Here is a 26,326-nt window from a genome sequence, read left to right as displayed (position 1 = left end):
CACAGTTGTGACACAGGTACATGCGCAAGGTGTGCGTGTTTACCTGAAACAGAACATGAAGTACCAACTGCGTTTACGTTTTAATCAGGAGCTTGCTGTTAGTTACACACAGTCACACACTCATAGCTGACTTATAAGCGACTCAAATGTGCACACAGAAACTTCAGGCTTGAGATTTCGTTTCACTGGACAGTTGCAGTAGGCGTAGAAAAGTCATCACTGCTAGCATTGCATAGACAGTATAATATAAAACTGCAGGAGTCCTTTAGCAGATGGAGTTCTGTGTAAAGAACAGAGTAGACATCTGTGTACATGCTGAAACTTGCAGCTTGCACAATGTGTTTGTTTTCGTGTAAGCCACACATAAATGGGAGCTCTGACTTTTTTTCCCCTCACAGATTCTGTAATGCAGAAATTTGTTCCCTGTCATATTTGACCTTTGATCCCGTGGATGTTGGACTGTTTGTTCATCCTCAAAACAACCTTTACTCTGCGTCACACTGTGGTACATGCCAACAGCTGTCCCATCCCAGAGCTCAGGGAGACCCAGCAGGAAGTCGGCTAGTTTGATTAGTCATAAGCAGGAAATGCTGTACATCCTTCAGAAGGAACAAATTTCACCTTGATGGTAGTTTTTGGAGCAGTAAAGACAGAGCAACGGGAGGAAAGTGATCCAGAATTTTAAAGTAGCGCATATCCAAATCTTTAAGAACTCTGTTTATAGTTCTTATCTTCCTCCAATAACTGACACCTCCAGCTTCTTAAAAAGACAATTTTGCAGTAAATTGTAGCAACACAGAACCTTTAGAGCTGTTGTGAGTGCAATAAACTGAAAAGGCATGCTACAAAGTCATCTTAGCCCCTTTTGATGAAGACATGCACTTTAGACAACTGTGCCAGCTGACACTCCTGCTTTAACTGTGCTGCGGTGACGGATTTAGGTGATATTTGGAGGTCTCGGATGATCACAGGAGATTATATTTCCAGACGTAAGTCTTTACTGATATGTCGTAGGTATAAGGAGCCTTTTTAAGTACTCTTTTCTGAAATGCTTTCTAATAAATTAAATGGTTCACGAGGAAAAGTGCAGCGAAGACTCAAGCACTTTGCAAAGTGGCATCAACATTCTTCTGTCTCACACTTCTGTCTCACACTACTTCCAGGTTACACAACTGCATGTTTAGTTAAAAGGCAATTCTAAAGACTTACACTTGCACATAGGTGTGAATTTTGGTGTGAATAGTTGTTGCGAGCTGTGGCGAGCTGTCCAAATCGTATTCAACTTTCACCCTATTACAGCTTTGATAGGCTCCAGCCCTAAACTGTAAGTGGAAGAGAATGGATGGATGGGTAAATATATAAATTGTCAACGTAAATTTTGATGCATTTATAAATTCAAGTGACAAAAGATGGATGGATATTTTTAATGTATGCTGGAAACTTGGACACACTTGTGTATTTCAGTATGCATGTGTGCTGACCTGCCTTATCCTCCCCACAAGTTTTTCAAGCAGCTAATTGGAGTGCTGACCTGTTGTTGGGGTTTCCATGTAATTGCGAATGGATAACTTGTATTATTCATATAAAAATACTGGACTTTCTCCTTTAATTGCCGCCAAGGCATCATCCAGTCATTTGCACTTAGCTGAGTCAACAAGCGGTGACATTAAACTGGCAATCAAAAACTGCCACTCTACAATTTACCCTCTTAGGGATGTGATATAAAGATGATTTTGTGTGCTTGTTAAAGTTTTCAGTTGTGTATTCCTAGATGTGCACACACCTGTTGTCTCTCTATGTGTGAGAAAGAACAACTTCAGACAGTGTCTCAACCTGATCCTCTTGACATTGTCTGGACTTTATGCATGAACATGGCCATGGAGAGCTTTCATCCAACATTTCTTATTTTGGTTGGTGAGTGTGAAACAGGACTTTGCATAAAAGGGACTTTTTAAAATGGATAGTATGCAGCCTATAGGTTACATCACACTTGACTAGTGTAATATAACCTATAGGCTGTTTTTTACACACTGCCTCTCTACAATTCGAGAGCTTTCTCCTTTGCAGTGTTCATCATTGCTCCCACTGCATCACAGATACCTTTCTTGAGAATAAAATCGACATATAAATGAGAAGTCAGTCCTGAAAAAGCTGAAAATAAATGGCAGGTTCTCAAAAGAGCGTCTAAATTGATCAGTGAAAGTAACGTGAAAATTTAGGATTTATGTGAGAGATCATGTTTCACCAGTACATCGTAGGTCTTCACGGGGCAGCGTGTAGCAGCGGGGGGTCGGACCATCCTGGTGACTCAGCTGGTAAAGTGTCTGAAAGTCAAAGTAAAATGCAGCAGGTTCACATAGCTCACAAGTCTTTTCAGTGCACCACATGTTATACCATCCATTCTCTTCCACTTATACTTGTCAGGGTCGCAGGGGGATAACCCAGGGCACACCCTGGACAGGTCGCCACTCTGTCGCAGGGCTAACACATACCCTCGCATTAACACCTATGGGCAATTTAGAGTTACCAATTAACCTAACCCCACTAACCGCATGTATTTGGACTGTGGGAGGAAGCCAGAGTACCCACACAAACACAGGGAAAACATACAAAAACCTTCTTGCTGTGAAGCAACAGTGCTTCATTCAAGTTCGTGTCCATGATTACACTTTAGCTAAATGTCTGCTTAGTAGTTAATTTAAAGAAGCTTTATGCAGCATTAAAACAAGTTCCAGGTCCACTTAAATGATCACAGGTGTTTCTTGTATCCCAAACTACTTGTGAATTCAAACCCATGATTTACTTTTCCACAAGTTCAATAATCTAACTTTTATGGTATGAGCCCCACAGAGTCAAACCTTAAGCTTGTTCCTGCTGCGTGACGCTCACGTTACTGACAATAACTTTGAAGCCTGGTTTACGAGGGCTTGCTGCTCTGATACAGCTGATCTTTATTCTGTGTTATTCTGTCTTGTAAACATTCTTGTTTAAAGAGCCCGGATATGGTTGGCCCCAGTTTACACAAACAGAGTAATCACTTCTGCCTATCAGGTCAGAGGCAGGTGGGGCAGAGATGGAGACTGCCGGGGTGGAAGAAGGAAGAGAGGAGGGAAGGGAGTGCGGTTGAATGCACATCCATTTTCCATTCGGTGTGCATTCTGCCTTTCTCCATCGCGGCTAATGAAAAATTACTTTTTCAGGAATCGTTGGATCGAAGTGAATCTGCTTTATGTCTTCGGGGAAAGATGTGTGTGTGTGTGTGTGTGTGTGTGTGTGTGTGTGTGTGTGTGTGTGTGTGTGTGTGTGTGTGTGTGTGTGTGTGTGTGTGTGTGTGTGTGTGTGTGTGTGTGTGTGTGTGTGTGTAAATGTTCTGTTAAAACTTGTTTAGTTCAGTTGTAGCTCACACGATGAGGACATTGATTGCAGACTGTAAAATACGTGTTTTTCAGGTGCATTTCAACACAACAGCCTGCAGCTGATTTATTTGTATTAAGCTGGATTCCCGCATATGTTCACACAGCACATCGTGCTTTGTATAAAATATTAAATTCCTGTAAGTAAACAGAATAATTAACTATTGCCTTTTCTTTACATCAGTAAGCTTACTGAGCTGGATTCACATCAGATCAGACATCTAAACACATTCTGACATTAAGTTGTGTTTGGAGGCACACATGCAATAACATGAGGCGCCTGGTAAAGAAAGTCTAAATGTATAAAAGCACATCACGACTTGTTATACAAAGTTACAACTATACACACATAGTAGGCTGATAAAGGCATGTATACAGTGCAAAAGTCTTTGATAGCAGAGTAAACAAAAAAGGAGAGACTTTTTCTCAAGGTGGAGAAGTGGATTAACAAACTCACCACACACTGGGACAGTTTGGGTCGTCGACTGTGAGTGCAGAATACTCCAACTTTATTTTCAGTTTTGGAGTGCTTGGTTTAAGAAGGAGCAGAATAAACTGAAGATTGACCTCCTTTTAGCTCCAAAGAGACATATGGGGGGGGCTTCCCAAAGTCTGACATGCACATGCCCCAGAATCAGTGTCCTCCTCAGTCACGCTGCTGCTATTGGATTTAACTTGGTGGTTACTGGAGTAACTTATTGGCGTGTTTCACTTTTTCATGACCGAATTGGTGGATTTAATATTTATAACATTTGTAGAAGTATTTATAGCTGATAGCTGAGGGGGACACATTGACCCCATTAAATTTACCTCAGAAGTTTGATGCTGGAGCTCAATTTCATAATTGAGTGTGTTTTAGTAGTAAGGTTGGAAAAAGCAAGAATAATTTTTCTGCTTAGGAAGGTATGCATCACTATCAGTGCAGCACAATGCAATTTTTTTTGTTTCTTTATTTTTTATCAAGTTATAAATGCACCGCAGTGATGCTACTGATTACAAGTTTTGCAGTTTTGCGTAACACTGCCGCCATCTTGGATTTTGCAGTCTGTGTCGGTGGGCTTTACAATGACTTGGAAGTGGCGTTCCAGCTCAGAGTTCTGACTTGCAGTTCTGAAATTCCGACTTTCGTGGAACGCAACAGTAGAAATGAAACTGGTCAGAGCAGTTTGAAACCTGAGCTTTTGTCTCAGAGATTATTTGTACGTGCAGTGACCGAAATATTTTAAATTTAGCCATATTTTGACAGAAAAGAAAAGAAAAAAGTCTCTTTTGGTAATTACTTTGAATATATCTGGTGACTAAATGCTTATTTTTATGCCTTTCTAACTAGTTTTCATTAGTAGAACTATTAAACTGTCTCCTTGCTGATAGTTTGTAAGTTTCACTGCTAATCAGTTAGCCGCAGTCAATCTTCTGTTCTGCCTGCTGGTTCACTCGTTGCACTGCTTGTTATCAATGCTTCCCGGGGAGTTTCTCACCTCAGAGTTGGATGAACTCCAATTCAACCATCTCAGGCTGCAACTGGTTCTTTATCTGCTCTGGAGATCCACTACGATAGCGACTCAAACCTTGCAGGAGGTGGAAAATGGGTTTGCGCGCCACTATGCCGAGCACACTGAGGCTACCTGCTCTGGATTTGAGGAAGGCTCACCGAAAAAGCAGCTGATGCTTTTGCTCAGTTATGTTTATCACAAAGTGCTAAAAAAAGAAAAGAAAACGCAGCTATTTAATATTTATTTAACCTTCTCAAGGCAGGCGTTGCAGATTTGCAACAGTTAAAAGCTAACAACCTGATTACCCCACATACATATTTTATGAGTTTTTTTGCTCAGAAGTACCACTGCAGGTATTCTTTTGTGCATTAGCAACAAAAACTTAATTGGAGCCTGAGAGGGTTAAGCGCTGTGAAAGAAGACGCATGTCCATGCATGCCACTTCAGCAGCTGCACATGTACGCACTTGCATTGAGCTTTTTTGATAGTCCTGTTTTTTTTTTTTTGATGAGCCCACAACAGCCAGTGAACATCAACAGAAGTCCATCACGTACAGCACATCCTTTTCTTCTAACGATAACCCTGAATGCTGTAAGCGCCAAAAGGTAGACTGTTTGTTATTGCCCAATTTCTGTTGGATAGCTAGCTCTATGTATTTGCCCCTCGATTACCCAAGCAGGGCAAAGTCGAAACTAGTTATGTGTGTCTGTGTGCCACAACATCACAGGCAAGACAGAGCTGAACTTTGATCTCCAAGAAGTTAATGTACGAACCAGAAGTCGCGGCGGTGCTTTTAAGCTGCCTAGCACCCAAAGGTTTCACTCAGTAGCCATATAACCTTTCTCTGAGGACAGGATGATGCATGCATGTGGCAACACATTTTTCTTGAACTGATTTTTCTGGGTTTTCCAATATAAAAATTGAAGACCACGTTAGCTATTGATGATGTTTGTGCTTGTGCCTTTTTTTGCTGCTGTAACTACTGAGAGGAAGAGACACAGAGAGAGTTGGAGACTTACAATAGAGAGAAAGAGGTCATGGAGTACATTTGGCATGAAGCTATTATTCCACTTCGGCTTTCCAGCTGGGATTTCTTTTTTTCAGTACTTGTATACGGTCGGGGTTGAGTTAGGGAAAACGTTGATGCTAGAGTTGTTTCAGATGATGCCATACTGCTGTAATGCATCGTGTTTCATCGTGAGGTGTGCTGAATGAAATCAGGAAAAGACAGGAAGCACGTGATACACCTGGAAGAAACCAGCACCATTAAACGCGCTCGACCCGCCAAGATGAAGTGTCTCGTAATGAATGTAGTTCCTCTAACTTGACACAATAAATCTTTTGATGGTTTTTCGCTGCTTTATTTGCAACTTTTCACTGACTGTGTTTTTAGTTTTTGTACTACAGACATTCATACCATAGCAGTCTGCAGGAGTGAGAGGCCTGCAGCTGGTTTGGAGCCTCCACAATGAAACAGCATGCAGATTTTTTGCTTTAAAAATTCTTTGAACCTTGCTCATATCTGAAACTAAAACAATCCCGTGCATTTTTTTAGACTTAGTGAAAGGCGAAGGTCACATTCCTTTGTCTGTACGCCTGTTAGAGGGCCAGTGGAAAGGGCTCTGTTTTTCTTTCTCAGGTATGCTATGGATATTATATTGAAATTACATTTAGAATAATTGAAAATGTAATTTTTTTTGTATGATTTAAAAAAAAAAAATGCATTTCTTAATGATATCTAGTACTTGATAAACTGCAAAACAAGATGTATCTGATGTGTCAGTGTTTTGTTAATGTAAGCAGGTTTATTCCCTGGATAACATGAGTGGTTCTGAACTCTGACTTGGTCGCTATTTACTACAAAAAGGGATCTTGAAAAAAGTTAGTTTTGTATATAAATAAATAGGAAAAAGGGGAAGATACCAGAATGTATGGGTTTTTTTTTTGGATCTTCTGTTTTTTGCCCTTCCAGTAGAGTGGAAATTGTAGCTTCTTCAAAACACTTATATGCCGTTTAATCCTGTAAAAGCTCCTGTTGATAAAGCGGATTTTGCCTGGATTCCCTCAGTTCAAGTCATGCGTCAAAGTGCTCTTAATTTGTCCACCTGTTGTGCGTGTATGCACGTCTTGAAGTAGGCGCCATGTTTTGGTCGTTATCATACACAAATCCATAACAGTCTTTCAGAATATTACATTTCTGAGAGTTAGCTCAACTCCTTCACCTCCTTGAGGCTTTGTCCCTTTCAGGCTTTAGAAGATTGAGCCCACGACAGCAGACAGTCACGTGCCTCTTTAAACCTGATCAGGTGTTTCGCATAAAGAGTGAAAAAGTCCATGGGGGAAATAAGATGGGGTGGTGTTCTGTGTTAAGTAGGAGAGTTTCAACCTGGGTGAGCTTGGTTAAAATAAACACCCGTGTTTGTGTTGTAGAACGTGACAGAATTTTAAGGCTGATACCAATACTGATATTTGGGGATTGAAAAATCGAATAATCTGATATTAGAGCTGAGAGCTCTAATATTTGTGCAGTTACTTATCCGCTCAGATCAGAATAGAGAGAGGAGAGCTGCAGGAAGACGGCTGTTTATTTTCATACTCTGTAGACGGAGAGGAGCAGCAGAAGTATGCAGAACAACTATACTGATGGTCCTGATAATAAACACTCTATTGCACAGTACTATCATGACACTTAATTCACGATACAATGTTATTACAGATAATAATTATGTATTCAATAATAACTGCACATAGACTTATGTCATAAGTTAGCATAACCCTTTCTCTGGTACTCAAACGTCCCTCAACTTGTGCCTCAGCAGAGCCTGGGTACGGCCCTGTCTATGGGGAACCATACCTGGGTTTCACTGCCTCCAATCTGTGACAGACCCTCATTACCCACAGGATTTAATGGGGGTCTTTGGAAGCTTTGTCAAGCTAAGTGTGTCTAATCTTCAGTACTTTTTTGGTTGAGCGAGAAACTAACAAGCCCGAGTGAGTCATTGCTTTGCCATCATCGGATGGTGGCGTGTGACACTGGCGCTCATGTTCGTAGTATTCCACGACGGTCCTTACAAATCCCGTGAGTCACATCTGTCCCCCGTCGACCTTGTTAAGAAATCCAAAATCCAAAAAGTCTTTGTTTGTCTGTGTTTGACTAGGAAAGAAAACTCATTAGAAGAACCTCGCAGACCATGCTAGAAAAAAGGAGCGCCATCCGGTGGATTGAAGGAGAATTCGATTTTATTCTTCTCGTACTAAAAAGTTCATCATTTTTACAGTTGAAATAATAGGATACGTATTTGGTGTAGCAGTGTTGTTACAAAATATTGGGTAATATTGCGATACACTGTGTTGAACTGGCTATTCCTTCGTTCTGTCCAGCACAAATTCAGGGGTTTTGTCTTTTATCAGTTTTTGTCTTTTCCAGCTTTAAGTTGTCATGTTTGAGTATAAGGTGGGGTTTGGGTTTCTCAGCACTTCATGATAAAGCAATGCCTGATTGCTGTATTTCAGACAGTAAGGTGGACCGTGATCACACCTCATAATGTTACATCATCTGCTCTTTATATTAGTGCTGACGGATCAAGGAAACGTAGCTAGAGTTGTCTCATAGAGCGCTCGTGCAGCTGTATTTACCCTCATTGTATTCCTTTCTGCAAACACTGCTGCCGAGTGTGTAGCCGGTGAGAACATGCAATGTCTGCGCTGCAAAGACAGCATTTATGAAAAGCTTTCCAAGTTTCAGGAAAAGTACACGTCTGTGCTTTTCCTTTCAGTTTGTTGTTGTGTTTAACTTTGATCGGGCCTCAGAGTGAACCAAGATTTCCAGCTGTGAGTTCCCACATCCCGGGAACACGAAGCCCCCGGTTTTATTTACCTGCTCATCTTACATTTTTTAATATGAACCCAAAGCACCCTTCATAGCACTTGAAGGAGCTCCTCATACCGGACAACTGTATCTGAGTCAGTCTCTGAGCCAAAAATAGCAATATAATTCACGCTCTCCAAAACCAAAATTGCACTCAGATTTAGTGCGACAGCCGGACTGTCCCAGTATCTCCTCGTCATACCACAGCGCACTTTCTGGGACACATTTGCCATTGTTGGCTGCGTGATCTATTAGTGGAGTGAGATGGGAAGACGGAGAAGTGCAAAGCAGTTTAATAATGCTCTCAGATAACGACAGAAGAGGACACATGTGGAGAGGAAATGATGACTTTTGATTTCCTTTTTCTCACAATTGTTGTAGATGATTGTTAGCTAAGTGTTTGTCTCAAGGCCTGATTTGTACTGTCACAAAAAAAATAAAAAAAAAGGTGTGTGTCATATGAGCTCCTTACAGTGGAGCCGTTGAGGTGAAGTGAAGAGGTCTGCTGCTGTCTTCTTGGATGATTTGTGATTCGGGTGGATTTTTAGTCATTAAATCCGTTTATACCATCACATGCTGTGTTTTGGGTTCAGTCTTCTTTCCTCTGCCCTCTGCTGGGATTGCTCAAAAGATTTCCAGATTTCTAAAGATGAAAGAGAATTTTAGACGACAGACAACGCTTTAAACTAACTGCGATTAGGCTGCCGGCTGAAAATGTGTTATTGTATTTTTCAGTATCTTTTTTTATGTTCCTGAACGGTGCTTTTAATTGCTACGAAATCTTTAGGGGAGACAAAACAATATTGTATATTGTTTTTATTGTATATATTTTATAAATAATAAGATACTAAATATACACAATATGCAGATTTGCAGAACCTCCTTGCAGCTTTGCAAGTTTGCAGGTTTTATTTCTAAAAGGTTTCGTGGCCTTCATCATGACATGACTTCCACAGCTTCCCTTATCTGACAGCTTTTTTTTTAATAACACGACAGTGGAAAGTTCACGTAATATGACGTCTTTATATATGTTCCCCTGACTTGTAGCTTCATTTTCACAGTCACAGCCTGTTTTCATTGGCTGCTTCCGGTTCATGGTGATGGTTGTCATTAAGGCTTATTTATGGCGTTTAAAGAATTAAAATCTAAAGTTCAAGACTACCTAGAGGTACTATTACAAGGTTCAAGGAAAGGATCCAGTTTTTTCAGTCTGTTGTTGTTAGGCCCGATCAGTATTCAGGGCTTGGGAAACTGAATCTGTTTCTTCAGGTGTGCCTGTTGTTTTTGTGTAGATGCAGTATTTGGTTTCAGGCTGAGTTTCCACTGCATGGTGTCTACAGACGGCTTCAAGGCATTAACTTATTGAACGATTCTTGTCTCATTTATTCCTTTTCTAATTCGGCTAAATGCTAATTATTTATAGTGTGTGATAAAAGTATTTCCAAAACAGTAGAATGTGAGTAGAAAACGACTTTTTAAATCTTTATCCAGATCTGTATCTTGGTGCTCTAGTGTCTCAGCACTTTGTCTACATAAGTAGTGCAGTGTGAGAAATGGCATCATATATCTCAGCAGAAACAAACAATTGTCCACAGTAAAGCAGGAAATAACTGTGTAGTGGCATGTGGCTCTGATATGCTTATTGTCAATGCAAAGTTGAATTTTAAGAAATTTTTTATTGAAGATATTTGGATTCACATACAAATAATATTATGGCTTAGGACAAATATGAGACTTGAAGGATGCATTTAAGTCATTACATAATCAGTGCATTTAATAATCAAATGCATTGATTATTCCCTTTAGTTTGGTTTATTGTTTCATTGGCAAATTGATACTTGTTCTTTCAAGGGGACCTAATTGACTGTAGTTCCGACGTTTGACCACAGTGTGGCAGCAAAGGACTTTTAGTGAAGTGCAGGCTGAGGTCTGGCCTAAAGAAGAAGCCTGGCTGCCTCATAAGCGTTGAACTTCTTCTGCCTGTCTCCTCACATGAATGAGAAGCTCTTCATCAAGCTCAGGTAGCTGTGACACGGTTTGCACATTCATGCACGTGCGTATGGGCGCCTGTGCCATGTGGCGCTCACGCGGCTGTTGTGCTGCTAAACGTTCGTAACAGTCAGTAGCTTAATGCCCATTTAGTTGTGACGACTAGTGGGTTTGTCAGGTTGTGTGTTTGTTACCGGTTGTTAGCTCAGAGGGAACAAAGCTACAAAGCTATAAGTATCTTTGTAAGAAATCTTTTGACTTTTTTATATTTTTTTGAAAAAATGGGCAGAAAAAAGGGAGATCTGTGTGTCTGGTACAAAACATAGTTTATATGGTTGTACTTTTCTAGGTAATTAGTTTTCATTTTTATTGCTGTAATTTGGTAGAGAAACTGCACAAACGCACCAGAAACTCATTGTCGTTAATTGGACACTAGCAGTTGATTGGCTGCTGGCAAGCAGAGCAGCAGCTGATTGGCTTTCCCGCCTCCTCAATTCCCTTTTTTAATGACAGTCTGGCTTCCTGGACGAAGTTATGCTGTAACTAATCAATTAGAGCTTATCCTTTGAGACTTGTGTTTTTTTTTTTTTTTTTTTTTAAATTGTTATTAGTATCTATCGATTTTCTTCCGTTTATCCAATTCAGGGTCGCAGGCGAGAAGCACGGTGCAGCCTGGAGTCACGAGGCTAAGGCAGAGCGCCAGGCATCATCAATTTTTAAATCGCCAGTTAGCTGAACCCCACTAACTGCATGTTTTTTGGACTGTGGGAGGCAGCCAGAGTACCCAAAGCGAGCTTGCACAGTTACAGGGAGCAGAAAGGTCCCAGACTGGAGTTGAACCTCACCCATAGAGGCCATAACCTAACCATGGGCACCACTGTGTCATCCATTATTAGTACTAAAATGGTTACTGTGTCATTGTACAATTCCAAAATATGTTTTAAACATAAAAAAAAATGGTCTAGCTTCCATTAAAAATACTGGTCTATCCATTATGTTCTCAGCCACCTTTCCCCAGCAACAGCCATCACATTCACAGGCCTCAACCATTTGCTCATTGTACAGCCTTTCTTTTCCTTCCCCCCCTTCCTGAATCCTTCAATAATCCAGGACTCTTTGTAAATATTAGTTCAAGGACAATTAAACACTTCTGAATAAAATGCCATGTTGTGGAGGCTCAGCAGTAGCTTAAGAGGGAGCTTCTGATTTAATTTCTCCAAATGTGGTTCACACATCCTTTGGTGAGAACCACAGATCTCCGAAATACTGTTTTTTTTTACATTAAAAAAAAAAAAAGAGCCTTGTTTCGTTGTGCATGTGTTAGATTTATCTTAATATTTTACTCCTGTCTTCTTACTTTGCATTTGTTTTGTTTGTGTAGTTGAACAGTTGTTTTTTTTTTTTTTCCTCTCAGGATGTTTAGGTACACTTTAGCCCGGAGTGGCTTTGGTGTGTTGGCTCTCCGGAGGGCTTATGTTCTCACCCGATTTGCTCACTCTGCCCCGAAGAATGAGTATCGACCAATCAAGAAAGTGATGGTGGCCAATAGAGGTAAGACTGCTTTTCTTTTCTTTCTTTTTTTTCATACCAGTTATAATTTCCCACTGAAGAAGACAAGCAATTGAAAGCACTGTTAAATTAACTACAGTTTAATGCAGTTTCATTTATAATGTAAGAAAAAAGTTATGACATTTACAGTCTCCCTGAGGCGAGAACAGACTCTTGGATCTGTTAATTTTTAATGCCCAGCATTTAGTTTGCCTTGGCGTATGCTAATATTTAAGCACACATTGTATGTGGGTGGCTGTTGAAGCTAGCTTTGTTTGCTTTAACCTAAAAAAATATTGGATATGAATGTGGAGCTGCTGCCACAGCCGTCATTACTCGGAAGTTGTGCTGTGTACTGGGTCTATGTATTAAAGTGTTTTTGAATTTTCTGCTCTACATACTGTCACTGCCGTTCAAAGCTCAACTAAAATAGACATGAAAATAAAAAAAAAAATTATTTATCCCGCTCTGGTATCTGAGGTCTGAATAGAAATGTAATTATAGGGAAAACCCGAGTTTCCTGAACACAAAGCAGTCCACAGTACGGTTGTTACAGGCGGGATAAACATCATTGATGTGCTTTGAGAGGCGGCCAGCGTGCAATTAGTTGCTCTGTCAGGTGATGAAGAGTGTTTGAGTGATTAAATAAATAGATTCATGCTTTTTATTCAAATTGCTTTTATTATATTCATTCCTCCAGTCACATTTAAAATACTTGATTTGCTTCATTGTTTCATTATTCCAGTTTTATTGGTGCATGGGTTTTCAGTACTGTTGGAGGTCTTGAAAGCACGTGTCGCTCTATAGGCCCCCTGTTGCATGCATACATCTCACAAAGGCTCTGTTTAGCTGCTGGAATACATCAATGTGATTCAAATGAGTTGTGGTCTGTCCTTCATGCTCGAACACAGCGGGGCTTTCCGTCCATCCCCCCCCTGCTTCACATCAGCCTGACGCGATAGCAACACCACATAAGATCACATTCTTCACACTGGAGCGCATCGGGCCGTTCTTGGCTGCAGTGTGCGCGCGCCTATGTGGCGATAAGGGCACACCATCATATCATATCAGCCCAGAGTCCACTTCACCAAACATATCTCGTCTCTGCCATAGCCTCTCTGCTCTTTTAGCAACTCCTCTCCTTTCTTTTCATTTCTGCTCCCCACTTCCTGTCACAGCGTTTCGTCCTCAAGACAAGCTCGAGTGCCTTTTTTCTTTTTTTGCATTGTTCTTTTAAAGTTAACTACATTTTGATCTGTCAGTTTTCCATACATCTCGTCCTCTTCTCTCTTATCCCTCACGCTTTCATCCCTTTCATGTTCATGCTGTTGCTCTTCTCCAGAAGTTTCTCCTTTCATGCTCGTCTACTCTCCTCATATTTTTTTTTTATTTTCTTTTTTTAAAGCCGTACAAATGTTTGAACGCTGTCCTCGCCTTCAAGCAAGAACAACACAGCTTACTTGTTTTCAGCGACTTAACTTTCTCCCTCTAAATGCGAGTTGCTTGAAAAACAAGTATTTGGCTCTTGTGACAGCAAGATAAAAGTCAGGCAGCGTTTTGCTTGTCTGAAGCTGAGATTTTACGCTGTTCTCTCAAACTTGAGTTAAAAACTGTTGACTTGTTGCAGTGTCTGACGTTTTTTTTTTTGCATGGGTCTTGTTTTCATGCAATACATTACAAAGTTTGGGCTTTTCTCAGCTGAGGCATTAGATGCAAAACGCTACAGGATGTTGATAAAATGCTATAAAGTCTGTGCTTATAAAACCTAGATGATGAAAGAACTACAGCCTCCCTCTACACACAGTCTCCTAAAAAATAAAGAAACATTTGCATAATAAAGGGAATATATTAAAAGAAAACAGAGAGGAAGGGAACAGATGGAGCTGGGAGAATGAGATGTGGCAAAGCTAAACCAAACCGCCTTCTGCATTGAGTCATCACATGTGTTCCTTTCGTCTTTCAGGTGAGATCGCCATCCGTGTGTTCAGAGCCTGCACCGAGCTGGGGATTCGAACCGTGGCCGTGTATTCAGAGCAGGACACTGGACAAATGCACAGGTATTAGTGTGTGCTACATTAGAGTGAACCGTAGTGTTTTAAATAAAGATGGCTTCACGGGCATATGTTGCTAAATGTCTCTCCTGCCACTGCTGGATATTGATTACAGAATGCTAACAGCTGATTAGAGGTAATAGCAATTGAAAAGGAGTCTTGGGAGCATTTTTCTCCGCTCCAGCGCTTTGGGTGGGTTCTTTGTTTTGCAGTTGATGTTAAGTGGGGACATAAGTATAATTGTATTGACATTACAAACATTCAGGTAATCTCACAGCTTAGTTTACATGCGCACAAACTAATCTGGCTCTTTGTGAGCTTCAAATATAACACAGATACTTTTCTACCTGTTCCTGTTTTTCCTTCCTAATGCGTTTGCTTTTATTCGGCTCCACTTTTATTCCATCATTTTCTATTTCACTCTTTATATGCAGCATTGTACCCAATAAACGCTGATCGTGGTAATGTTTTAAGTGTTTATAGTTTGACTGAAGTACTCCTGTCCAGTATTTATTGAAAGCTGGTGCATATTTGTACATGCAGCCTGATTTTTATACACTTATATCTTGAGCTGGCCACCTTCCGTCTCACTAATGCACGTCTTTGCGTGTTCTCGTCTTCACAGGCAGAAGGCGGATGAGGCTTACCTGATTGGGAAAGGCCTGCCACCTGTTGCAGCATACCTGCACATTCCAGACATCATCAAAGTCGCCAAGGTAACGAGTTTTCACCTTCACAAAAGTAACTCTTCACCTAAAACTTCACCTGTATGGTGGTTCACATGTCTCAAGAGAAACTTGGAAGAGCTAACAAAGACATAATAAAGCCACTGGGAAGTACAGCTATGTGGTAATCAGATTTTTTTTTTTTCACTTATTATTTTGGCTCTCGGTGGAGTTAAATAAACAAAATGAGGCAATTCAGATAAAACGGTTTATTTTCAGATTGATGTTCTGACCAAAATGAAAGCAGTTCAATCGTTTGCCCCTGATTTAAGACCAGCATACTCCATTTCCTTACAGCGCTGTCATGTACAGTGCCCATACGCATCTTAACGGTCCCCTAAATGAAGAATTTGATAAAGTGCTGCTGGCGAGTTATTAATTTTTGTATTGACTGTAATTGAATTTTTGCCTTTGACTGAAATGAAAATCCATGCTATGCAAGTCTCATCTTTTGCTGTCAGTAGTGGAGCAAAAAAAAGCTTCTAGCTGGAGACCGGACATGGACTGGAATATGATTCTTTTCTGTTCACTGTGTTACTTGCACAAGAAAAGGGAATATTGTATTTCTATGCTCTACTCGCACACCCCTGCCCTGTTGTTTTCCTTCGTGGTCAGTATCCGTGTCTAGTGTCCACAGTTTCTTGTTTCTTCCTTTTCCCCATCTTGTTTCTCCTCTCCTTACTTCCTTTTCACTTTTCATTTCCCATCTCCCTTCCTCTCCTCTTCCCTGTGCCACTTATCTCTGTGTAGATCATATCGGCTCTTTGTTGCATCTTTCCCATCCTCCCTCCACCCCTCCAGGATATGCTGTCAGTTTATTATCATTTTTCTGATCAATCTCTCATGTTTTATACTTTTCTGCGTGGGCATGTGGTGAGCCAGCCAAGTTGGGGAGCCTTTGGCATCAAACTCATTTCTCTAAAAATCCGTCTGGCTATCTGAGAGCTCAGCCCATGCCAGCATTGTGTGTTCCTGTTTTCACCCTTTCAAATTTAGTTTGTTTACCTCTTGTTCACAATGTATCTTCACTTAGCCGCTAACAAGATGATGATTTTCTTTCTTAAAATTGTCCAACATGACAATTAAAACAGTTGTGTTGGACGTGAATGCGTGAGCCCACACGTGCACCCTACTGTATCGTATTAACCTCTGTTAATCTTCATCTGCTGTCCATGTCTTGCTAAATTTGTGGGTTTTTTCTTTCTTTCTGTCTTTTACCTGCTTGTGTGCATGCATGGCACTTGCTATGTTTCTGTGTGGCTCAGTGCCTCTTTTGGCCTGCCAGTAACAGCTCCCTTAACAACGGGACAGCCCATAATTATAGTCCGCCTTGTATCCGAGAGCAGATGGCACATACTGATCCAGAGATGGCTCTATCTGTCAGCCTCGGCAGCTACTGTATCTGTCTGCTACCCTTTGGTGTGTGTGTGTGTGTGTGTGTGTGTGTGTGTGTGTGTGTGTGTGTGTGTGTGTGTGTGTGTGTGTGTGCGCGCGCGCGCGCACTTACTCGATACCTTCCCGCTGACCCTCAAATTATCTACGCCTGTCTGTTCACTCAGTCTCCTACTGGTGTCCATTATGATGATGATTAAGGTAATGGTAACTAAGATAAAATGAGAATAAAATGAACTCAGAACCATTTTTTAAGTAACACAAATTCTTTGCACTACCATGAGATTGCATGTGTTAAAGCATTTAGGTTAGTGTGTGACACCTCTTTGTTTCTCTCACTAATAGACAGCCAAGTGCTAACTGAGGCCCGCAGTGGCTCTCTGTTTAACACTACTCATGCAGCTTAGCTGAGCTATATTTACTTTCTCTGGGATGGGTGAATTTAAAAAAGTCTATCCATCTGTGCCTACTTAGGACAACGGTGTGGATGCTATCCATCCTGGCTATGGTTTCCTGTCTGAGCGGGCAGAATTTGCTCAGGCCTGTTCGGATGCCGGGGTGATGTTTGTCGGACCATCTCCAGAAACTGTGCGCAAGATGGGTGACAAGGTGGAGGCTCGTTCCTTGGCTATCAATGCAGGTATGATACGACCACCCCAAAATGATGCTCAGTTGCATGTACTTTGAGGCTTGCTCATTATAGTGGACCTGTTGTGCTTTTTCTAGATATAGGTGTCTGAAATAATGAAGTCAGTACAGGAAATTTCTATGAGCCAATATCTCAGGCTTCAGACTCCTCCAAATGCCCCTTTCCTGACAGCATTTTTAAAATATTCCTGGCTCTTAAAAATGGCAAATGTGCTTAATTTGGTCATCTCAGGTGAGCAGAGCAGCCTCACAACCCTGCTATTCAAGCCTTCATTCTGCAAGGGCCAGCAAATCAGAAGAAAGTTGGCTCGAAGGGAGAATTGAAACGGCTTGTATCAGAGGATGAACTGAAGCACCAAGGCCCTGCAAAATATGAAGATTGTTTTGAACCTTGAGTCATACAAGGCTGTTGGAGTAAAGAGAAAATATGGAATTGGAAACGTGTATAATAGATTCGTATTATGTGATGGTAGTAGTTGTATACTTACTATGATAAAATGGAAGCGTAGCTGACTGGTAGTGTGCATGTAAAGCTTGTGACGCTATTAGTAAGAGTGTGGTTTAAATTTAAATCACTCTGCAAGATGACTCACACCTCCATCTACCTTTCACTCTGCCTTTGCATTTGCTGTCGCTTTAATGCGTGTATTAAATTTGTATTCACTGAGGTGATGAATATTTTAAGAGCATGCTCTTTTTCTTTTACGCAACTGTAGGAAATCTAACAAGCTCTATTTCTATTAATGGGATGCTTTTGTCATTTTGAGCCACTAAATAATTTAGTATTTCAAGACCAAGTGAATCTTAGATTGCGCTGCTGTCTTTAATGGCTGCCCATCTTCTTTGATTATATCAGTAACTGTCATAATTATGGTCCTAGAGGTTTTTATTTTCCTTTTTCCCTCCTCTGTAACATTTGACATCCTTTTTAAAGTAATGTTTGTCACAAACCCAACCCTGTGTAGGAGTACCTGTGGTCCCAGGAACAGATGCTCCCATCTCAAGTCTGCAGGAGGCGCAGGCGTTTGCCCAGACATACGGCTTCCCCATTATCTTCAAAGCAGCCTATGGTGGAGGTGGTCGCGGCATGAGGGTGGTCAGAGAATATGAGGTGAGCGCTTGTATGGTGTCAGAGGAAGCCGTTTAAACTGCGTCTTGACTGACCAACCTAATGACACTTTTCTTTTTCTAGTTTTTATTCATTCGGTTTGCTTTGAATCGAGTTGAAATTGCTTGAAAATCTCAAACTGGGCACCAATCACTCTGGATGTATTGGAATCTGTGCCCTGAAAGTGGCTCGGTCACTTAGTGAAGGAGTCTGAGTGATTTCTGTTTGGCTCTTTCTCTTTTCTTTTAAGTGAGTATAATTGGAGGCTGTCCAGCAGGCACAGTTAAAGTGTTCTCACGGTTTAAAAAGTGGACAGTTAACTGATTTCATGCATCTTACCTTTTTGACTCTTTTAAATGATTTTTTTTTTTTGGTCCATAAGAGTAAAATGTCTCAACATGTCCTTGATACTAATAACTGAAATATAAACAGAGTATATAAATAGCAGAAGATTGTCAAAATAGGCAGCATAATCTTATTGTGGGCCCATATTACAAGAGTTGGAATTTTAGATTCATCTCTTGGCTCAAAAGTGTTATCTGGATATAAAATGTGAGATTGGTGCAAAAAGAATGGCCGACAGATCGTGTTTTTTTTCAGCAAGACTGTATGTAAAACAATGACGCAATAAGGAACAACTGGACTTCGCAATATTTCTGTTTATTATCCCAACTTTAGTGCCTGCAAGTATGTTTCAAAACTCTTGCCACATCCAGAAAAACCCTTTGGCTATGCAGGTGGAAACCTCCGCTCAGTGCAGCCACACGTGCCTGTGCGACCTAGCCAGTTAGCTCAGCAAAATGTGCTCATTTAGTGATGCTGGCGGCTTTTCCCTCCTCAAGCCTGTGGCGATAATGCTGTGTGGTTTCTCATAGGCCTGGTGGAATTTGTATTTGTTTTTTTTTTTATTTATTACCCGGGGCATTTTTGCCTTCATGTGACTGGACAGTGTAGACTTTCTAGAGGGGACAGTTTCTAGACAAATCCCAGGCTGCTATATCAAGCATTGGGGCTTAATTGTCACCAAGCTGGTGGGATTTCAGTATTAATCTATTTGCATCACTACTTAAAACACAGCAATTCAAAAAATGTAAAATTGATAGAAAATAAAGAGATGCATAAACCTGTTAAGTATGTCCCCTTTTACTCATCGCTCTGGCTTGTTTTGCTCTCTCAGTTGTGCAAAAGTGTTGTCATAAACACCCAGATTTAAACTCTAAATATCAAACGTGTCGTCTTTTGTTTAGCGATGTAAAACTCTCACATAACCAAGACTCTGAATCAGAGTCATTGTCGTCACTGACCGAGGTCTGGGATCAGATTTCTCTTTGAATATCCGAATTATCCCAAGCTCCAGCAGTCTGAGCCCGACATGACACAAAGTGGTCATTAATAATTCAAGAAGTGCAGTGATGGCCTGCGTAAGCGGTGCTTCTGCTGTTTTATTTCATCTATATTGAGTATGGTGAGCATCTTTTTTTATAACGGTGCTGGTTACAGACCGTTAACCTCGCAAGAGTCCCTTAAAATACATTCATTAAGCTTTTCAGCGTCGATGCTTGGCTGATGTTTGGTGTTTTGGGAAATGCTTGTGGGAAAAAAAAAAAATCAGGATAGCTGTACTTTAACCTCATAACCTCAGTTGATTGCTATTGGCGACTTGGCCAAGCAGAGACGGTACAGTTTATCTCGACACTGTTCAATATGAGGGGAATTGTGTTAAGTCATTATTTCTGTTTTATTACATAATATTAGAAATTATAGAGGGTTAAAAAGAAGCCAGAGATGTGATTTTTATTTTACCCTTTATAATTATATATATTTTTTTTCTCAAAATGTGTCCCTCAAAGGGGCTTTTATGTCTTTAAACACCAGGAAGTGTCAAGTTATCACCCCTGTTTTAGTGCATGCCTCGAGGTTGCTTTGTTTCTAGCGTTAGCAATATCAGGACAGCGGAGGGAGCGTCATTGCTGCCCCTTGATTATAATAATATTCCCTGATGACCCTTTGAGCACTGTAATATTATCCTTTAAACTGCATTTCTCAAGAATGAGTACCATAAATGGTTTAACGTGTTTACTTGGCCCTCAGATTAACCAGATCGCTCTCTCCTATTTGTATCGTATCATGTCGTTGGGCGGATGTGCTGCCCGAAACATTTACTAAAGCCTGGATCGAGAAAGACGAGTTACACTGACAAGTGTCAGTTTAAATGTAAGCCCGGCTTTATTCACTGTTACTGATCTACATGAGTAGTGGCAGCGTTGCGTCCTACTGTAGTCATTGAGCCTTGCAAGTCGGCAACATATTGGAAAGTGTGACCTTTTCTGAGTTGTACCCCCCGTCTAATTAATTAGTTGTTGACATTTCTAGTTATTCAGTTGAGTCACAAGGGCCTCAGCAGCTCCAGCAGATACGATGTGAGGAAATTGTAAAGAGGTTTCTCTGTACTGTTGGGACCGCCAGGCAACAATGCGTAGGTTGACTTTTTATTCCATTAAGGCCGGCTCGTAGGTCATTTGTATGCTGAATTAACAGACAGAAGCTAATATTCTCAACATATTGTAGGATGAGATGTGTATGTTTACTGATAAGCAAGGCTAAGATAAGCTAGTCTGCTAGATTTTAGTATTTCCACCCCTCTAGGATGTGATACGCTTTCCAAAAGAAGTGAAAGAGGACGAGGGAATGGCAAGCATCAAAGCTCCAGTGGCCAGAGCTGACGGTGCACTGAGAAGATGTGGAAGGAGTACAAATGCGATCTTCATAAGTTTCCCAGTCTTTCAAAAGTCCTCTTGCACCTACAGGCTCGTGAATGACAATGTAATTGAGCAACTTTGAAGCATTTTTTCCCCCCAAAGTGTTGCATTCAGTCAGACTTGGGAGTCCCTGACAGTAACTAGCAGGTTTTTCTGGTTTCTCAGTTGTGTTAAGTTTGCAGGAATGATGACTGGATGAGATGTAGACGTACTAGCAAAGCAGCTGTTCTTCCTGTGCTCGTAGCACTAGCTTCAGTCCATGATCACCTGATTAAGTGGTCACAAAGCCAGTTGGTGAATGCTTGGTTCCAAATCATTTGATTGTCCCCTTATTGATAACCTGTGAGTCTGATCAGATATTTAAAGGCTTATTTAGGTATTAGAGTTGTATAATTTCCTGTTCTTTGAAAGTTGTGGCTTCCTTTTGTGCCATCTCTGCCCTTTTCTTTGACACACTGCTTTTAGCAGCGCTGATGACGTCTGCAGTTCCCTTGAATGTTGTAGTTGTGCCTCCAAATGCATTTTTTTTTTTTTCTCAAGGCTATGAGATGACAGCTGAGGATGGACTCGAGTTTCCTTTCCTGAGGCTCAGGGGAAGGGCGCGTGGTTGTGATTTGTGTCTTTCCTCCATAGAGGAGACTGAATTGACTGGCAGAGTTTTGCAGACTGACAAACACAGATGGAGTCGTGACCTTGAACATGGTGGACTGTGATCTTCCAGAGATATTGTGTCCCGTCTTACTCTCTAGGGGAATGTAAACATTTCTGTCGGGACAAATAAAATATTATGTGCAAAAGGGGAACAGCAGTTGTCTAAATAACACGAATAATACCACTCCATACATTTGAAAAGCATTCGTTTGCTGGGACTGTCTCTTGAACGGTTGAACTAACTCGGACATGTATGGATTTCTCTTGTTTGTCAGGAACTTGAGGAGAATTACCAGCGGGCCTACTCTGAAGCCCTGACGGCTTTTGGGAACGGAGCCTTGTTTGTCGAGAAATTTATTGAAAAGCCGAGGCACATCGAAGTACAGATCCTTGGTAAGTGCACTCTGACTTCATTTACGTTTGCCTTTTAACTATTTATCTGGTTTATGTTTATCGGAGTTTCATTAAGAAGGCAAACTGCATTGTGGCCCTTGAAATCTAAGAGTGCTAAGGGAGGAGGTGAAGCAGATGAACAAGGAGAGGGAAGATGATTTATTCTCCAGCCATTACATCTTCTCATTTTAGTGCATGTAACTCTGCAAGCACTCTATTACAGTACTGAAATCCGACACCAACACTTGCCGGAAGTGCCTGTACTGCACAGAGGTGTCTGCATGTTTCCATGGCCACACATACACAAGGTGGCATTCAGAATTTGCCATAGCTAATCACGTGTGCGTGCGTGTGCATGTTCACTGTGATTAATTGCTCTCTTTAGGGCTTGCAAAGGATTTTGTGAATTTTCTGAATTACCTGCTAAAAGCCATGTCTTTGCCAGCCCTCTGAATTCTGGCAGTCCTTCAGTCTCCACTTTCCTCTCTGGGTCTCCCTTTAATATTCTCTCCTTTTTTTTCTTGTCTCCTCCCTTTGCCATCCAGTTTCATTTCTTCCTGTATTTATTTTGCGTTTTCTGCCCAGCTTCCATCAATCCTCGCTTCTGTTAGATTGTAAGAACTATTTCAGAGGTATATAACATTAACTAGTGCGGTTAAACTGTGATAGTTTGTAGTTATTGGACTGTTTTAACTCAACAAATGGCGGTTCAAACATGTTTGCTCGTATTCTATTCTGCAAGGTGATTGTGATGACTAACAGTTTAAACGATTATTTGGAAAAGTTGATCTGAAAGGGTTTTGATGGTCCATTAACTGCAGTAATTTTCAGTAAAATTGTTACAGATGAAGAGCTGTAACAACAAAATGGTTCACAACCGTGAGCCACTGAATAGCTTTGGATTTTGAATCATTTGAACAAAAGGAGAAATTTGAAGAAGTCAAATTAAAAAATGTCACTGTTATCGAAGAGAAAAGGACCAATCTAGAAAGTGTTTGGGGAATAAATAAGTGAAGCAAAAAGGCTCTACTGTCTTGACTGCATTTGTCTTTTAATGAACTCTTGCACATCAAACCATTTAAGTAGGGCTGTTCGATATAACGATATATATCGGATGACGATATAAAAACGCCTATCGTTTCATTTTACGCTATCGTTTGTTTCGTGGTGTCGCAAAATAAACTGTTTGCGGTAATTTTTCATCGTTTTGATGGTCACTGTAGTGGCTATATTTCTTAAAGTTCTCTTTCTCTTATATTTAATATAACCACACTATGGACAGACAAGGGCCTGTTTTTATGTGCTGTGGTTAGCAACAACGACGGTAACAGCATCGCGTGTCCGCTTGTTTATGTTCCACATAAACCTTTCACAATAAAGCTCAAGATCCTGTTGAGACTTTTCAAAATAAACTGAATCACGTGAAAGAGCAGATTATTTACGGATGAGAAGTAAAAAAAGAGCCGCCAGGTGCTAAAAAAATAGACCTTAGACTCAAACGTCAGAACAGGCTTTTCCCCGCAGCACGCCGTGTAATAAATACTCACAAAGAAAACGGCCGCCGTTACAACTTATGACTAAAAATGTATCGTTTCATGCATCGGTTAAAACACTCGACTCCAGCTACATGACGCGCAGCTGGAAACACTTCACGCAAGTCGAGCTGCCCGAGATTCACAGAATTTACAGAAAATGTTACATTTTTGTGATTTATATCGTTATCGGGACGACAGAATTCTTATATCGGGATATGAGAGTTTGTTCATATCGCACAGCCCTACATTTAAGTAAAATCTGTGGAATTTCATTTAGTTTGCTTCTCAACTATCAGTCTTATGTTTTAGTCCTGTTAAGTAATGATGCCACTAAAAGAAGCCTTGAGTTGTCACATTGACATAAAATGTCTTACTCATCATTTCATGTCATATTCAGTTGTTTAAAAGCTCTGATCTGCAGTAGCAATCGATCAAATCTGATGCTGTAATTGCAGCAAAAAGCTGTTTGTGGTCACTCTAAAGCAGCGGTCCCCAACATTTTTTGCGGCACGGTCCAGTTTAATGTCCGACAATATTTTCACAGACAGTCCTTTAAGGTGTCGTGGATAAATACAACAAAATAGCGGTATTGTGTAAATATAATGATAAATGCGAATTCACTGTAATTAGCTTTATTATCCTCTTGAAATGCACCAACAACATTGAGAGTAACATCCTCCTCTCTGCCCCTTAATGCTCTCTGGTCGCTATGGTAATGTGCAAATATTTTTTTTTTTCTCCCCAAAATAAGACGCACTACTACAACACAGGAAAAAGACCCAGGGAAACAGAGTTAACGATAAAAACCCTGAAAACCATAAATTTTACTCTGGTGGGCCGGTACCAAACGACTCGGTGGGTTGGGGACCGTCTCTCATGCTCCAAAATTGGGTTTGCCTCACGTAGCATCAAGAAAATGTCCTGTCCTTGAACACAGCCACACTCTTTACACTGCTCTTTGTCCTCATACTGCTGCTTATCTACTTTAAAAAAAAAAAAAAAAAAAAAAAAAAAAATGCTTCCTCTGTTATTTCCTCACTTACATCTTTGTCTTTCCTCAGGCGATAAATATGGTAATGTCATCCACCTCTACGAGAGAGACTGCTCCATTCAGCGGAGACACCAGAAGGTGATGCCCTCTTTTTCGTCTTTGTTTTCATTTAAGATTTTATTTGCGGCGTTGCTTCATTAAGTAGATTAATATGAAGTGCCTGATAATGGTGGGTGGGCCTGAAATAAGTCATAAGCATGGATTGGATGTGCATGCATTGCTGAGAAAATTTACAATAGACTGTAGTGTTTAGTTGTCCTTTTATTTGAGGAAATGGGCTAATTTAGTGGCGTACTCTGTGTGACATTAATAATCCTTTATAATGGTTAATAGAGCACAGGTGGCCCTGAGTGTCATAGAAAGCTCCAAGCTGCAGGGGGTAAGAGGATCTTACTCCAATAAAAATTATCCACTGTTAATCCTGCGTGAATGGGAGTCTTGGCAGTAACTGCATAATCCTCCGACAAATCAACTTGGATCAACAAAAGCAGTTTCTTTGAGAACGTTTAAATTCATTCATATTAATCAGGCGGGCATTCATCGGACAGTTACTGGAGAGAAATGAGGTATTACGGCATCACCTGATTATTAAATTAACAAAAATGACTGAATATCAGATGAAAGGGGGAATAGAAATAGAAATTGCCATCTAATCATTCAATGTAACAGTGCTTTCATCAGAGGAAGCTGATTAACATGTGTAATATTTCATTACATATTGTCACCTCAGAGCAGTTTTAATCATGTGTTTTCATCACTTTCTTCCTTTCCCCTTTAATCAAATTACAGATGATAATCATATTAGTGGCTCTGTTCATGCTAGAGCTGCTGGTCTTTGATTCTGGCAGCCTTAATCTGCCTTTGCCCTTAATCTAAGATCTCTTTCAATCTCAGAAACAAGAATAGTCGCTTGTTGAAGTAGATTTGGGATGGCAGAGCGCAGCTGGGATATTTTTAGTTTTCTTTATGTCGCAGAAGTGCTACTCTTACTTGGAGAGAGGCTTCTTTATGGCATTAAGATTTGATAGATTTTGAGTTCTAGGGGTTTCACTTATTTTAAAATTTGTGACGGGTCACGTTGCCTTGAACTGAGCTGCCCTGATGGGTCGACTTGTTTGACGCAGTGAAAAGAAATGGATCAGGCTCCAGCGTAGTGATCCCAGCCACCCAGCAGCCACACTAAACACAAGGCTGTGCATAACCAAGATAATCTGCTCACTCTGTTTCACTAACACTTAAATGACAAACTCTATCAAGCGGGGAAAATAAAAAGACAAATTATAGTATTGACTAAATGGGTGAAGTAGGTTTATTAGTTTGTCTTATAGTGAAATACAGTGAAATCTGGGGCTTTGGGAGCACTTTTGTAAGCACTATAGAAAAAGCACCATTCCTTATAAACAATAGATTACATTTCTGTGTTACGGGTAAACAGCCACTTGTAGTAATGAACCAATAGACAATTATCTGCCAACTCTGCAGTACCCAGCAGCTCTCTGGAGCATTTAAGCATCTTTAAGCTCATTGTTCTGATTCATCACCCACAGCTTTACACTCATCAACGCTGTTTACCATGAAAATAAGCCTGCTACACGCTGCCTATCCACCCAAAAAAGGCTTACAGAGCAGGTCAACATACTGGATGATGATGTGCAGTTATCGTGTTTCATATTTCTAATTTTTAATTATTATTTTTTTAAAT

The 26,326-nt window shown here is 40.6% G+C and overlaps 1 protein-coding gene across 5 annotated transcripts in view; it reads left to right on the top strand.

The window, feature by feature from the left end:
* pcxb (pyruvate carboxylase b) overlaps positions 1 to 26,326 on the top strand; it is a 294,355-nt gene that overhangs the window by 12,196 nt on the left and 255,833 nt on the right. For 3 of the 5 annotated variants that reach the window (XM_040012478.1, XM_040012479.1, XM_040012477.1), the window contains 7 exons: positions 12,178 to 12,314; positions 14,275 to 14,368; positions 14,988 to 15,078; positions 16,954 to 17,119; positions 18,093 to 18,238; positions 21,921 to 22,038; positions 24,635 to 24,702. In XM_040012478.1, the coding sequence (XP_039868412.1) occupies positions 12,178 to 12,314; positions 14,275 to 14,368; positions 14,988 to 15,078; positions 16,954 to 17,119; positions 18,093 to 18,238; positions 21,921 to 22,038; positions 24,635 to 24,702 (820 nt within the window). Of the gene's footprint in view, positions 1 to 9,650; positions 10,796 to 11,405; positions 12,005 to 12,177; positions 12,315 to 14,274; positions 14,369 to 14,987; positions 15,079 to 16,953; positions 17,120 to 18,092; positions 18,239 to 21,920; positions 22,039 to 24,634; positions 24,703 to 26,326 lie in introns of those variants that run through there. The other 2 variants (XM_040012476.1, XM_040012480.1) reach the window with 2 other exon arrangements.

Source organism: Simochromis diagramma, unplaced genomic scaffold, assembly GCF_900408965.1.
Source record: "Simochromis diagramma unplaced genomic scaffold, fSimDia1.1 OVJJ01000604.1, whole genome shotgun sequence".
Taxonomy (NCBI): Eukaryota; Metazoa; Chordata; class Actinopteri; order Cichliformes; family Cichlidae; genus Simochromis; species Simochromis diagramma.
Note: the sequence above shows the minus strand (reverse complement) of the source record. Positions and strands in the feature narration are given on the sequence as shown.